The sequence below is a fragment of the Bombus flavifrons genome, chromosome 9 (assembly GCF_040668555.2).
Source record: "Bombus flavifrons isolate JBK064 chromosome 9, iyBomFlav1_principal, whole genome shotgun sequence".
Taxonomy (NCBI): domain Eukaryota; kingdom Metazoa; phylum Arthropoda; class Insecta; order Hymenoptera; family Apidae; genus Bombus; species Bombus flavifrons.
The window spans coordinates 1,533,874-1,549,599 of NC_138450.1; the positions used below are offsets into that span (position 1 = coordinate 1,533,874).

At 40.0% G+C, this 15,726-nt stretch overlaps 2 protein-coding genes across 9 annotated transcripts; both read right to left on the reverse strand.

Annotated features, from left to right (window-relative positions):
* Positions 1 to 2,133: 2,133 nt before the first annotated feature.
* Positions 2,134 to 5,603, reverse strand: LOC138183231 (zinc finger protein 480-like). Its single transcript, XM_069119901.1, has 4 exons — positions 5,404 to 5,603; positions 5,243 to 5,301; positions 4,136 to 4,387; positions 2,134 to 3,402 (listed from the first exon to the last, which is right to left on the reverse strand). The coding sequence occupies exons 1-4, from the start codon at positions 5,601 to 5,603 to the stop codon at positions 3,035 to 3,037; spliced, it is 879 nt and encodes a 292-aa protein (XP_068976002.1). The 3' UTR covers positions 2,134 to 3,034.
* Positions 5,604 to 5,681: 78 nt separating this feature from the next.
* On the reverse strand, positions 5,682 to 15,223 carry LOC138183356 (longitudinals lacking protein, isoforms F/I/K/T-like). Of its 8 annotated transcripts, XM_069120186.1 has the most exons (5): positions 13,439 to 15,223; positions 13,293 to 13,341; positions 9,863 to 12,415; positions 5,880 to 6,802; positions 5,682 to 5,764 (listed from the first exon to the last, which is right to left on the reverse strand). In XM_069120186.1, exons 3-4 carry the CDS (start codon positions 10,080 to 10,082, stop codon positions 6,558 to 6,560), a joined length of 465 nt encoding a protein of 154 aa, XP_068976287.1. In that variant the 5' UTR covers positions 10,083 to 12,415; positions 13,293 to 13,341; positions 13,439 to 15,223; the 3' UTR covers positions 5,682 to 5,764; positions 5,880 to 6,557. The 8 variants fall into 8 exon arrangements, 7 of the variants coding, with proteins under 7 accessions (XP_068976287.1, XP_068976286.1, XP_068976285.1 ...); XM_069120185.1 differs by lacking the exon at positions 5,682 to 5,764 and having other exon boundaries at positions 6,668 to 6,802; positions 8,950 to 12,415; XM_069120184.1 differs by lacking the exon at positions 5,682 to 5,764 and having other exon boundaries at positions 6,681 to 6,802; positions 8,769 to 12,415.
* Positions 15,224 to 15,726: the final 503 nt, after the last annotated feature.

Consider the following 15,726-nt stretch of genomic DNA (forward strand, 5'->3'; position numbering starts at 1 on the left):
ACACTCCCACTTCTGATGATTTCTCAGGCTACTCTTCAGCTTGTATACCCTGCCACAGGCCGGACAATTGAAGCCTTCAGGATTCGAGGAGCTAGAACCAAGCCCTTTGCCCAATCCTCCGCCGGACCGCCACATGATCGAAGGCACGCTCCATCTGTGCCAAGCAGCCGCCCACTTTAGTCCAGTGATGCTCAGGTCTTCGGCTGGAACACAGGATTCACGACTTTATTAGTATGCTGTTCGTACGACCGCACGAGAATCGGACGGTCATTAAATCCTGGAACGCGATCATTCGTTCGTTCGTTCGCTTGTTCGTCTTTTTGGAGATACGGGTATCGACCAGTACCGAAGCCCGATCTCTTCGTTCTTTGTTGCGTCGCAAATGCGAACTTACGTGTATCAAGCTTAGACGCTAAACCAACTTGAATCGACACAACCCGACACGACTCGCGATCGTTCCACGCTAATTTTGTTAGGGTAATAGACGCCTAGGCGCTGCGAAAATCACCTTCAACCTAGAACAGCGATACCACGAGGACACCTTTTCATTTCCCTTTCTTCCTACCTTTCGTTTTCGATCCTCTTTTGTATTCCCACCCGTGTCCTACTCGCAAACTATCGCCATTCCAAGCAGAAGATCGATTTCGCGAGTATCCTGAAAAACGATCGCGTTTTGTTCGATAGCTTCGAGAAGGAATCGCCCGAATCGTCGTGACTAGAGAAAGATCGCGATCGTGTATGTCTGATCCGTGCGATTCGTTCTCGAGCATGATCATCTCCACGCGATCGAAATGCGTAAATTATTATGACAAGGGAGAAGAGAGTAATGCACGTTTGTCGTATCCCTACGTTCGAGCCCCAAGCAGCTAGCTATAAATTTCGCATACGAAGAAGGAGCGGTATTTGTGCGTAACGAAAGAAACAGAACGTACATACAATTTCAACCAAAAAGAGGTATAACGAAGCGAGTGATCCGTGCCTTTCCGAGTCCAATAGTCTGTTCCTTTCGACGCACAAGCGATAAAAGACGTGTTTCTATGTACAAGTTTCGAGAAGAGTTAGTGCACATGCTACTCCCCTAATATCGACAAGAAGAAAAAGAAATCAAAAATTCAAGAGAGAAATGCAATTGCGAGAAACGCGTCTGATTATGACGGGAAGGATCGCAACGATGTGGTGGTCGTACGACGAACTGTGGGCCAAATACAGTCGAAACACACTTTCGTATTTTTCCCTTTCTTTCTTTCTCTTTCTTTCACGTTTCTAACGATTTCCGACTTTATTTCCCACAATTGGATACGTCGGTACATCGATGCGATCGTCGCTTTCTACAACAATGTACAAGTATTTCTGTATTTAAAACAGGGTTCAGAGAGATACAAGGAGAACCGGTGAAAAATTGAGATATAGAAACAGAGAGAGAGAGAGAGAGAGAGAGAAGAGAGAGAGGGTGGACAGAAAAAAAGAGAGGGCAAGAGATAGGAAAATAGAGAGAGAAAGAAAAATGAGCACAATGCGAAAAGGAAAGTAGAGTCTGGCAAACATGGGTGAGAAATACTCCTTTCGCTGGGGAAAAAAAAAAAAAAAATTATGGAATATCAGGTATATATCGCAATGGATCGGAGCGGTAAAATCGTTGATCTGTCAAGCTGAAACAGGTACGAACGGTTAATTGTTGTACGAAAAGAAAAATTTTGTAGCTGCATTCGATCGTGAGAAGTACGGAGGAAAAAAAAAATGTAAAATCAGCGCGTGTAATGATAAGGTAGATGTTTGGAGAACGTTCTGGTACTTTTCGTCTTCTAACACATTTATTTAATCAAACGTACGAAATACGATAGGGCTTGCTTAAAACGTTAATACTAGGTCGCAAGATCATAAAGCAACACTGCGACTCGTGATTGTCGCGCTTAAATATCAGTCTTAACAAAAGTTCGCTTACGAACCCATTTATGTCCCTACCACGTCCATAGAAAATACTCTTACTCGTATTGTTTTTAAGATCTAATATTTAAGACTAATTCTTTTTCGTGTACTTTCTTTCTGCTCGTGAGATTTAGAAACTCGTAGTTATTGTCGTGGTGAGCCATTACGATTACATCTACGCGCATCGATAAGGCACTGGAGATCGAGTACATGATGCGATCGACAAACTATTTCTATGAAAAGCATAAATATCTCGGTTTTACACAAAAAGACAAAAAAAAAAAAAAAAAAAAAAAAAAAAAAAAAAAAAAAAAAAAATGAAAAGGGGAAAGAAAAAGAACAGAAAGAGAGGAAAAGAACATCGCAAAACGTATTAAAAATATAAAAATGTTAACCACACATAAATCCGATGTACATATCTCTAATAAATATCAGTCGGTGTCTTAAGCTCGAAATACAAGACTCACGATTACGATTGCTCGATGCACGCTGTTAAGAATAAAGTACGACATTTCTTCTTTTCTCTGCTTTACTTTTGTTTTAAAAGTAAAGCTAATTTTGCTTATTTTAACAACCTGAGACGCATATTTCATTAGTACAACCTTTCTCGCTAAATAAATAAATATTTGTAAATAGTACACATATATGCATGAGGATAGTGTAAAAAAAAAGATAAAAAAATATCCATCGATAAAATTTATCGTTAAAACACAGGTCAAAATGTCGATACTTTTTTGTCTTAATTTCAATTTTCGAGAAGCAAACTAAATTCCACTAAAATCAATTCTTGAATTTTATCGAACACCCCTAGAAGCTGCTTTCGCGATTCGTTCTCGTTTCGTTGATCGTAATATTTTGGTACAATAAAAAAAAAAAGAAAAAGAAAAGCAAATACGCACAACGCGAATGTTACCAAGCTTTACGGGAGAAATTTATATTTTAAATCGATAATAATTTTTCCGAAAGCTGGCACCAAGTAGGAGGGAAAAAGTAAATGGCAGACGTGAGAGATCGATCGCAACGAATTTTGGACAATTATAGCATAGAGCAAAATTCGAATGTTGATCGTTCGAGTTCTCGGCAAATGGAAATCGAAACGTTTGCCCATTTAGTCGATTTCGAGCTTCGGCGAGTAAGCTAACAAATAGGCCTCCATGTCTCCAATTTTGTCCAGGTGTTGTCGGCGAATATGTCGCAACCAGTGAGCCTTCCGTTTACATCGCTGAGGACAGAACGGACATTGAAACTGAGGTTCCTTGCCGCATTCCCAATGAACGTGCCGCTGTAACGAATCCTTCCTCATGTACGATCTTCCGCATCTACTACAGCCAAATTGTCCTGGTGGCTTCTTGCCAACGTAGTTGTAGGCCTTTGGTATCTTCAACTCGGCGAATGGTAGCCCCTGTTCCTGGATCTTCCATGCTTGAACGGGCAGATCGGCGTTCTCCTCGATAGCTTTGTTCCCGGTCGTGTCATCTGGAATCGGGAAAAGAAAAAAAGAACTTTAGATCTATCCTGTGTTTCGCGCCACGTCTCTGCACCACTGTAACCGAGCACACATTTAGTACAATACATACTGTGTTCGAAGCAACCTGATAATCGCTGCGTTTCGATCGGCTTAGTCTCAACAAGCCAGCGTGTAACCTGGCGAAACGTAGCCTTCCTTGCGTAATATGCGCATATAACGTGCAATGTTCATCAAATACGAGGGAAACTTTTATTCCCTTTGCGTAACTTTACGCGCGTTAGATTGCGTTGCCACCGATCGAATGCACACAATCGATGTCACGTTGTACCACGTCGGATTATTTTTTAGCAAACGATCGTTCGCAAACAAATAGAATAGGAGAACGTACTTCTCTGGAGAGTCGGTAAACAATCCAATTTTCGATTATCTACGTCTAATGGAGGAATAAATCGCACAACGGACGTACGAATATTTCACGAAACAGACGGAGAAATGACCTTCTTAGGATTAGTTACAATAAATACAACACTACTTTTGTCCACACTTTTTCATCACTCTTCAACTTTACATCGTTTGAAGAACATGCCAAACATACGATACAATAGTTTACACGAATTCGATGATGAAGACGAAATCGAAGAGATCGTGGAATTACGTTGCAATTTTCGTTACACACACTCTTTCCGCTACTTCCAGACGTTTACTTGTACTTTATATTCGACGATAAAGCAATCTTCTCACTATCATTGGTTTTTAGAACGCAGTTGACTCGTTTCTTCTGACCAGCTTCAGGATGTTGCGTGGTAAGATGTCGAAGAACGTTTCCCTTTTGATGAGACCGATAATCACAAAAGGCGCAACGAAATTTCTTGTCTGTGCCGCACGTGCTCCGATGATTGCAGCAAGATTTCGATGATTTAAAATATTTGAAGCATTTTGGACACTGGTATGGCGTCACTTGGACCACTGCGAGTTTCCAGCGAACCGCGCCACCTGAAAAATCAAATATGGATATACTACTATTCCTCTCTCGGCTCGTATTAGCTACTAGTGATCTACACGATTGATTCGTTCATCAAAACGATATATACTGTACCGCACACGATCGAACCACTGTTCAATGTTTATTCCTGAACGAAGATAATACGTACATATCTATATATTATTTCATTACAAAATATATCCACACCTACACGACGAAGAAAAGAGGAACAAATGATGCATCAAGAGAAGATGATGAAAAGTTAAATTATTAAAGAAAGCATGATTCGTATATATTGTCATTTATTTGAAGCGTACATTGCACTGTTGTAGGAAAGAGCAACTATAACGCTTCAATTTTATCGTCTTTCCTACAATACTTCAAGAGTAACAACAACAACAATAACGATACACTGATTCGTAACAAAATTAAATCTGGAACGATTTTGTATCTTGCGTTTTGCAGCATACGTTTCTATAAGCTTTATCCGCGTGCAAGTACTATAAGAGAAGAAATCACTGCATAAACTTAACTCACGGGCTTGCAAACTTATAATCGATTCTTTGGTGAGATTAATGGGCATACCCAAGAGCTACATATGTAAATACGTAGGTGTTTGTTGTTAAAATCCTTGTTGTATTAAACTCGCCTAATCTCATAAGAATAAGGCAGCGCAAATATCTAATAGAAGAAAATGGCCAATTAACGATCAGCGATTCGTCGGAATTTTCTGTTCGAACTGGATGGCATTCGTAATAACCGATTTGTACCGATTACGAAGCACGTGGATATTGTTCCTGCATCCTTTCTTGCCCGTTTCTTTCTTTCCGCTTCTTTTTCTTTCTCCTGGTCAAATTATTACATACTGTTTCTCAATGATAGATCAAACACGACGTGAAACAATATGTAAGAGCGTTGTTGGCATCTTTCGAAAGGCAGCATATAGAGTTGAAACTTTGCAAGATTGTTTTGTTAACGTCTGTAAATCCAATGAGAATCTCATAACATTGGAAGAATATTATGCAACCTCTTTTGATGTTCCAGCAATCTGTCTCGTCTGTAAAACTTTTTTGGGCATAGGTCGCAATGATATTTCGGCTCTTCGACGTGCAGTTTCCAATGTGCCGTCAAGTTATGCTTATATTTGAACCAACCATGACATATTTTGCACTGATATTTCGGTGCTTGTCCACACTCAACTCGTAAATGCCGCTTCAAGCAAGACATTCTCATGTAGGAACGATTGCAATTTGTACATTTGTACGTTAACTGTCCACGTGTCATTCGACTGGATTGGAAGATGCTTCGATTTCTTGAATTGGTTGCTAGTACCGGTTGCTGCACCTCGATCGTATTTTCATTCTTTGGATAAAGTTGCAGCCAATAACCTGAAACGGAAAGGAACGATGTAGATAATGTTCCGGCTGATCGTTGATATCACGAACTTTCGACACAAAAAACAGAATAACACCTTCGCCTAGGAAACAACCAAATGAAACTTACACAAGGAAGTTGCGACAGAAACGGTGTTGATTGGAAGTTGTTGGCTAGCGAATTGGAAATAAAAACAAACAAAATATATAACGTGTCGTGTAAAAAATAAGAAGCACGTTGGAAAATGTAATTTTTATTCATTTTAAGGAAATGATCAAATTCCGCAAATGAATAACCGAAACAGAGCAAATTCTTGCATATTTCAATGCGCCTTAAAATTCATATCTATGAAAGAACAAACATAAAATAAGCTCTATCTCATAACATTTATCGATGATGTCGTTAACGACGATAATATAATACAAACGAAACTTTCCGCTTCCTTGTCAATTATGAATCATGCAAACACATTCATCGTCATATTCTTTCTTCGTCTTTGTTATAGCGTTGAATTGTAACCTTTGATCGAAAGTAATTGCAACCATCGCTCATATATTATCCGATATTCTTCAAATACTAGTAACGATATTCGATGTTCATACAGTTTCGATTAAAATGAAAACCAATAAAACGAACAAAAATCCTCGAAAACCGTAAATGTGAAATCTCGAATTGGCAATTCGAGAGCAGTTAATACGTTCTAAAACGTAAACTCGTGATCGGTGGTAACGAATGAAAGAATAGGCGTGGAAACCGTTAACGGCCGTAACTTCTCTTTTCACGCATCCGGTTCTCCAGTTTCGCCTGTCAAGCCGATCTCTCTTCGCGTTCAAAGTTGCTCGATTTCTTCACGTCCACCACGTGAACGTTATAGTGTCTCAATAAACTGTGTTTGTGCTTGAATTTCGCGTGGCATATTACACACTCGAACTGAGCCTCCTTTCCGCACTCGAGTCTCTTGTGCCGCTGCAACGATATCACCCTCCTGTACTGTCTGCCGCAGGTGTCGCAAGGATACGTCTCGAAACCGATGGGTAGCCGGTACCAACACGCTGAAAACAGAAATCCTTGGTTAGCCGAATGTCCGTTGGAAAATTATTTTCTCGACAGCGGCAGATTCGGTGCTTCGTCACCGAAATATTTTCTTCCGTCATAGACCGGAGGACGGTTGAATTTTCGTTTCGCTTGCTAATCGTTAACGTAAAAAAACGCTAAAACATGGAGGTATAGGAGAGTAGAATAACACTTACGCTCTTTAGAAAATAACCCGCAACAAAGATTATTTTTTTTATTAATAATAATATTAATAATAATAATTAATAATAATAATAATAATAATAATAATAATAATAATGTTAATAATAAAATTAACTGGAGATAATCGTAATAGATATTCGTAATCCGACAGATAAATCTTTCCAAAAAGAGAGTTTAAAGTGCTAAATATCGGAACGAGTATTCGAGAGAGACGACTTGCATTCTTTCCTCGTTAATGCATTGTTCATCTGTAACAGAACTGAAACAAGGAACATCAAAGACACGAGTAACATGCGAAAGGTACCCGTTTCCTTGAAATGTCCAGCGGTTATAAAAATCGGATACATTGCGGAATTAGTCGCGGTTGGTTGGTCGATTGGTCCCCGTATAAAGCACGCCAAACGCAAAGTCGCCTCGAACTTAACAACGGAAAGTACAAGGGGAAATTGGGTAGAACGAGTATATCCTAGGTTAATTCGCCAAGCAGGTCGATGCGAGCATCCGTAAATACTGATATCAAAAATACTGGACTTCGTTTAGAAAAGTTCTCCCAACGAATCCTTTTCTTTTCCCATTCTTTGCAAATGTATATATACTTCTCCACCTCTGCCACTTTCTACCATACGCATGTACGAATGTTTATATAAAAATGGGAAAACGTTACTACTTATAAGGCTAGGAATATATACTTGTACGTAGAAGGACAAACGAGTCGATCTCGATAAAACGAAGGAATGTTCAAGTGAGGGAATGTTCGTGTAGTTTACATCTTCCGACGAAAGCGTTTTTCCGCCTAAATAAAAGTCACAAACCGCGTGGGTAATTCATGGAAAGAATAGCGCAGAGATCGACCCTTTTGTTCGCTTGAGCAAATTTAGTCGATCCTTCCGCTGAATTAAGATTAAGAGGAGCAAGTTTCTCCGCATTGGTAAATTCGTCTAAAAAGTATAATAATTCCTAAAGATTATAATGTCGATTGTCCCGTCTGCGATTTTTCGTAACGTGTTTAATCCTAACGAGTTTACGCAGTATCAAATTGGACGTCCGTTAATGATAACGATCATCGTTATTATATTGTTATTAAGTATTTCGCTGATACTGAGCGATTACGATTGCTTGTCAAACCAGACATTCTAAATGCGATTACGATTCACAGAGATTCGTAGCGATCTGAAAAGAAAAGAAAAAAATATATGGTATGACGTTATGATTCCTACGACTCATCGTCATCTATATCTTTCACTTTGCCACTAGATTTCATTTCGTTTGTTGCACGCGCTATAGTCAAAGTATACATTGCACAAAGGTATCAAAGCTATCGCGCGTTGTATTCGAACGAAGGGCAAAGTTGAAAGATTTGGTACTTTTATTATCGTCTATCGTAAATCTAAGTGTTTTCAGGTAACCGATTTTCCGGAGATAAATGCTCGCGATAAATACACGATCGCTTTACGCCTAAGATTACTTTTATACATATCGAGCGCACATGCGCTTATACATGTATGTGTATACAAATATATATATATATATATATATATATATATATATATATATATATATTTTCCTTTTTCAGTTTTGTCGAAGGCACTATCATCGCTTATCCCTATTACATCGAAATGATATATAATTTCATGTGTACTATCTCTTCAGTTCCATTTACCTTACGTACCTTGTAATGTTTTAACATGAAAGTAATTTAACTTAGTATCTAAACACAAAAATGTCTAAAGTATATATGAAAGTACAAGAAAATGTACGTACACGACTCTAAGATGACAAATTTCAAAAGTGGTAACACGATCGTCAATGTAATTTCGACGTTGATCAGTCGATGAGAGAAAGCGGCTATCCTAATCTTTTACGTGCGAGATAAATGTCGTTTGACAATGTTATTTTCACTTTACGATATCGTAAGAGCCGAAAGTACCACGAATAGTCGTACCTTTTTAGAATAAATTATTACTTGACATTTCGTACATAACGTATTAAAGTTTGCGCCGATTGTAGTACGATCCTCGTAAGTACTCGATATACATATAATAAACAAGTTGAAAGGAGATTTAAACGATAAAGTAAACGCCAGTTCGACCTTCGTTTGGCAATGGAAAATGCGGGAAAACGAAAAAAAAAGAAAAAAAAAAGAAAGAAGAAAGAAACGAAAGGCACAATTGGTAATTCTAAGAAACGGTTTTTACAGGATAAAAGTAAAAAGAAACTTTAAATAACGATAGATAAATTGAAATTATGTACAGGTATAGAATGAAAATATAATAAATTCTTGTATTGAGGTAACAAATTCGGGAAAAAGAAAATCGAACGATTCCTTTTACTATTTCGTCGTCTGCTATTTACAACGCCTGAATGCAATTAACTCTAGATGAGAAACAAAACGAAGGAAAAAAGGGAAATAGTGCAAAATTAACCCGATAAGGTACGAGAAGGAAGATAGGTCGAATCGAAACAAGAGAAGCAGAAAAGTGCACGTGTAAGTGTTCCGATTTCTAGGACGATCGTGTAAATCCAACAAAATTCGTAACTTCGATTTAGATTCTAGGCGCTTTCGTCGTACTCGATTTTTTGATGGTGACGCTTGTAGTGTACCGTCAAATTGCCACGTTGCCTGGCCTTGTAAGGGCACATAGGGCACTGAAAAGCCGGCGGTTTGCCTCCGCATTCGACCATTTCATGACGACGCATCGTGCTTTTCCATCTATAACCCTTTCCGCAAAATTGGCACCGAAACTTTCGTTGTTGCTCGTGCGGAACGCCCATATATACAACACTAAGATCACAAGGCTGCGGCAATACCTCGAACGAGTCAGGAAATACCACCTCACGGGTAGACGTACGCGTACCACCACCATTGTCGTTTCCGCTATCGTAGCTGTTACTGTCCCAAGTGTTGCTGGCGCGTCTGCTCGCCAAAACTACACCGCCTCTCGTCGTGGTTGCAGTGGTCGACGTCGAAGGGCGACCTCTCTTACTGGTTTGCTGTTGCTGTGGTTGTTGCTGCTGGTGCTGGTGCTGCTGCTGCTGCTTGCAATCCGATCGTAATAACGACAGCAATGCAACCATTCCTGCAACAGGTCCCGACGCCAAGCGAGACGCGAGATCGTGGTAAAAGGTTATTCGACTAAATTAAAAGAAAATCAACGAGAAACAAAAACGCAAATTATGACGGACGGTCGTAGGTGACGAGAAGGATAGTGTGGTAAAATGGATATCAAGGATGTCGAGTTTCTTCTCGTTCGATGCACGAATAGTTATGCGGCAAGAGAGATCAGTGAGATTAAACCCGTAACCAACCCAACACATAACGTATCAGCCAATAGCCCCGAGAAATAAGTGCGCCCAGTGGTAAAATTTTGTCGTGTTTACGTGAATAGGCGTGAGGTTTTCGAGGGAGAGAAAAAAGACGGAGAGACAGGTTTGCTCGCACAACTACGTGGCAAATCTATATAGAATGACGGTGTGAGCTTACGTTTGCTCGATATTTACTTAATATAGACCGTTACTTGATCGTAACGATCCGCGCTCGATCGTGTCTCTCCATCTCTTCCTCAACCTCGTTCATTGATGAAAAGATGCCAATTTCCAACCCTCCACAATAAAATAATCAAACAGAATGCTTCGCTCATCGTAAAATAATCTGCTTTCGTACATATATATTGGAAACTATATCTATTAATGTACAATATGAAATATGTACTTTGTTGTAATCAACGAGTTTATACATTGTATACGTATATGTACGTGTATCTCCTTTTGAAACACGTACGAGTATTCTTGGGAGAGAAGATAAAGACAGGCGAATCGTTTTAATTTTGAAATGCAAGCAATCGCTACACATTTACGTAGTCTACACTTGGAAAGTAACCTTTTTTCGACCACTGGGACGATTCGGTGACGTTACAACCGCTAAGCGACGCTTACACAAAATGTGCTACGCGATTTCCTGAAACAAAAACATGCATCGACAAGTTTAACGGCAGCTGTGATAAATCCGTGTTCAATGAATATATCTCAGAAGGAACGATACTTATCGTTGTTCCAAATGCAAAAATCTTATCGATGCAATTTACCTGTAAAATCAAACGAACGATTAGCAATTTCTTTAAACGTTACGGTATTGTCACACGTGATACAAAACTAATAGCAAGGATAACGAATATACAAAATAAATAATTAGACAGTTGTAAAGAACGCACACGTAATTATCCATGCGCTTTATTCTTATAATATTGGAATTATAAGGGTCGATTATAGTCAGGAAGCGATACGAATATTTTTTATTCGCATCGATCATATAACATTTTTGTACGTGCGAGAATTCTTTTTATCTTCTACCGGAGTATTGACGCGTTTTTCGTGATGCATCCTGGTCAGAGAAAATAGACATCACGCGATTCTAACTTATTTATTTACATAGCTGTTGAGCAATTTCCTATGCTTGTGTGCCACGTGAGAGTCCAAATTGAACTTCCGCTTTGAGCTGAAGCGACAGTAGGGACAGTGGAATTGTGGAAGCATGCCGCATTCGAGTTTCAAGTGCCGGTACAGAGAAGAGGCGTTCGAATAGACCTTCTGGCACTTTCCACAAGGGTACTTCCTTCGCGGCTTATTCGTTGTCCTAGTCGAACAGTGTAGCCAGAAATCTGTGAAAAACCATTGCGTCAGCCAGATTATATATCCGCTGTGAAAGAGAGGTGACATTTAGATTTAAAAAAAGAAAAACACTTTCGCGACTTTCGATTTTTTACGGGAGGTGATCGAGTAAATTTGCGAATAACGAGACAGCTAAAACAGAAAAATAAAGATTAGAGATAAAGGTTAAAAGAATGTGAGACGCGTTCAACGCGAAAAAGAATATTAAATGTCACACCTACTACGATAAGCTAAATAAATTGATTGGCTCCAATCCACATAAATAATCAAAAGGAAAGAGATACGAAAGAGCGAGACATCCCCGTGAGAAGTAATCTGAAAAAAGAATGGAAAATCATCTTGACAACTGCCACTACACGGCACAGCATACTTGTTGTTCGTCCGTAAAGAGAGCATAGTATCGATGTAATCGTAACGCAGTAGCCTTTTGTATCAGAATATAATGTAACATTTATTTCTATAAAAAGATATCCGAAATAACAAGAGAAATGGACACGCAGGAACGGTGCGCGCGGCTGCGTCCATTTAGTAATTTTACAAGTGTCGCAAATATCGACGTGTCATGGGATACGAGGCGAATCAATTGTTAACATTGTAAAGCATTTTGTAGTGAATCTGTCGGATGAATTCGCCGTTTCCGGATGTTAGGAGAACAGGCCAACATTCCGGGCTTTCTCGCACGTGCCGATGCAAGGACTTCCTCCATTTGTACGATTTCGAGCAGGCCAAACAGGTGTTCCATTCTGAAAAAGAAACGCGTTCGTTTCGTCAGTGATACGCTCGAACAGATTTCACCGCAAAATACGCATGGACGTGCTCTAAAATCTCGCGGCTGGTGCTGAGGTCGATCGTTCCTTTACAGAAACCAAACCACTCGCGCGATTGCGATTACATTCTATTAGGTGTGTTTCGTGTGCAGAGTGGCTCGATGCAGGCAGAATTAGAGCCAAGAGCCAAGAGATTCGAGCGAGTTCGTTACAAACACCGATCGTTTTTCCGTTATAAACAACGACGTTATCGTGTCCAACGTCGCAATCCTTCGGACGATATGTCAGCCTCTTGCTCGAACGTGTACCGGCAATTTGTATTTGCCCTTAATCGATCGATTCAAAAGTTCTCTTTTCGTCTTCGCTCGGCAGCTAATTTCTGCTATTTATTTACAAAGATGTGTGTGCATGCTATCGAGAAAAATTTACATTATATTACAAACGATCTCCCTTTCTCTCTCTCTCGTCAAGAAAAAGAGGAAGACGCACAATGAGAGATATGCACGCGAAGAAGATTATCTCTTACAGAGGAACAATTACCAGGAACGCGAATATCCAATCTGATGACAAAGTTTATCGGTACAATAGCATCGAATTAAACTGTCAACGTTTCTTTGAATCAGCGGAAGTGTCCAGTCGCGTTGCAGTAGCTGCGCGGTTTCACATCTAGCAGTTTCAGTGATCGAATACATTTGTATTTGCTGAACTCGCGCGTCCCATCGCGATCTCATCCCTCGAACAACTTTCCGTTTCAATCGTGTTTCTCGCACCTGTTCCGACGAACTACACACTAGTAATTTGGCCCTTTTCGGACAATAGAGACACTGCATATGCACCTATAATGTACACGTACCCAAAATTCTTGCACGCGTGTGATCGATTCCCGGTTAGACTTAGGTAATCTGCAAGAAAAAAGAAAGAAATCACAAACTTCGGTTAGTCCAAGTCGAAGAATCGGTTGAACGATCGTTCTTTTCGGCAAACGCTTGAAGTAAATACCTGTTACCGTAATCATTATCGACAAATACATCTACGACTGTCCTCCCGTTCATCGATGGATCAAAGAGAGCTTTATCGCGCGCGCGTATGTGTTGTGTGCGTACAGCTGTCTAACAACTGACGGCATCTTTGACCGGATCAACCCTAAATCGATGAAAGACAACGACCTCGATGGCGCCGCGGTAAAGAGGAAAACGTAGTGTAATTCGGTTGCGTATAATTCGGTTCAGGTCCTACGCACATCTCTGTAATTTCACATTAATTGTACTGCACCTCGTCGGCGAGATCAAACGAGATACGAATGGTTGTTTCGATGACACTTTATTGACTGTTCTTTATCTCGAAACGTATGTCTGCGCGATACAAGTATTGGGTTGGCAACTAAGTGATTACGAATTTTGTCAATACCGCGTAATAATAAAATCCGCAATCACTCATTTGCCAACACAATATATACGTTAACCCCTTAACCTACGACTTACGTTCGAGAATTTTGGTCCGAAAACGTAAACAAGCTATTATATATTATATTATGTATTATATTTGGCCCGATCATCGTACTACGGGCGTTGTAGGTTAAGGGGTTAACTACGTTATACTTTGATCGTAAACGTTTTAGTTAAAACGATTGAGTCAAACCGATGTCACGCTTCTTTCTTGTTGTCAGATTTAGTGATTCGATCGATAAAACTGTCGTGGCGCTCAACGAACGCATGACGTTTTTCATATATATATATATATATATATATATATATGACATCATATATGCATTACGGTCGCTGTGCTGATCCGACCGAGTAGCAATCATCGCGAATGACGTTCGTTCAGTTCGTTGTAGCTTTGTCGTTGTAGACGAAAGAAGATACGGTATGGAAGAAAAAATGTTTATTCTCGAGGGACGATCCAATCCGTTCGGAGATTAGGTCGCTTCAAATTCTAGCCATACAGCCGTGTTCCTTCTTCAGATGGTTGACCAGATTGAACTTCATAGGCATGATGCTGTGGCAAAAGGGACACGTGTACAAAACTCTGCCGCATTCCTCTCGGACGTGCCGATTTAGAGCCATTCTCGACCTGTACGTTTTCTTGCATTCGCAGCACGTGTGGAAACCTGAAAGGAAGGAAGAGAGATATCTTTGAGTATAACACGTTTCGTTCAATGCCGCTTTTCACGAATAAGTTGTCGCTCCACAAAAGCATCAGCAAAGCGTACTACTTCCTTTCTTTCTCCCTTCGCTTTAGCTTCCTCTTTCGTTTCGTTTTCGTGCACTTTCTTCTTTCGGTTCGATTCGAACTCTTTTGTTAATTTCGACGATATCATCGAACCAAGTTCTCAACGACAACCAAGTTTTCAACAGTACGATTCCGATATGTTCTCCTACATCCCACAAATCGACATTCACGATCGACACTCAACGTATACATACATAGATAACACAACGTGTCTAAATATCAACGTTCACATAGGTTTCTACGTTTTTATCATCTCTATATATATAAAATTGTAATTATATATATAGATGTTGCATTTATTAAGGAACATACATATTCTATTCGTTGAACGAGTAATAAATAACGATCGTTACGAATGAATATAACAGGGTATGCACGCTCCGTCGCACTTTTATTCGTGGAGAAATATTTGCAGAGCATCGAAAAGCAAAGTTCGCTCCGATCAACGAGAACTCGGAAGTAAGATTGTTGTTTGGTCAAAAACATTGATTCATCAACATCGTACGGATAAATTATCTCGGCAATCGAACAACCTCGTTATCCGGCGCGGTGTCAATGTAACTTTCGACCCTGAGCCCTCAGGAGACTCGATCGGTGCACTCGTCGCCTTTTAACGCGACAATCTTGCCCGTGCTTTACTTGCAAATGACGAACAAGACTGTTCCTAAGATTCATCACGCAAGGACAGTGAGGACAGCGGTAAGGCTTCTTCCCACACTCCTCTCGCTCGTGGCGCACCAAGCTTTTCTTCCACTTGAACGCCTTGCCACAGGAACCACAAGGATAGACGATAGCTGAAACACGTAAAACGAATTACTCGTTATTACGGATCCTGGCAGAAATCGTGTCGTCCTTTGCTTCTGTCGTCAAACGATCTCTCCAGTCTCTCTATTCATGATCTGTTCCTTTAATATGACCGTCGAGGAAAAAGGGGAAAAAGAGAGAGAGAGAGAGAGAGAGAGAGAAAGAAAAAAAAGAAAAGAGAAAGGTCGATACAAAGAGAAAAGCTCTCGTCGTCGCATCGGTTGCCTAAAAAATACAGTTTCTCCGATCGT

Excerpts from the sequence above, each read along its gene's own strand:
- LOC138183231 (XM_069119901.1), bottom strand. The coding sequence starts at position 5,603 with ATGTCTTGCTTGAAGCGGCATTTACGAGTTGAGTGTGGACAAGCACCG. Across the intron at positions 4,388-5,242 it reads TGATCTATCATTGAGAAACA|GTGGCGCGGTTCGCTGGAAA; the intron begins GTATGTAATAAT and ends TTGATTTTTCAG. Across the intron at positions 3,403-4,135 it reads CGTTCTAAAAACCAATGATA|ATGACACGACCGGGAACAAA; the intron begins GTGAGAAGATTG and ends TCCCGATTCCAG.
- LOC138183356 (XM_069120185.1), bottom strand. The coding sequence starts at position 10,082 with ATGGTTGCATTGCTGTCGTTATTACGATCGGATTGCAAGCAGCAGCAG.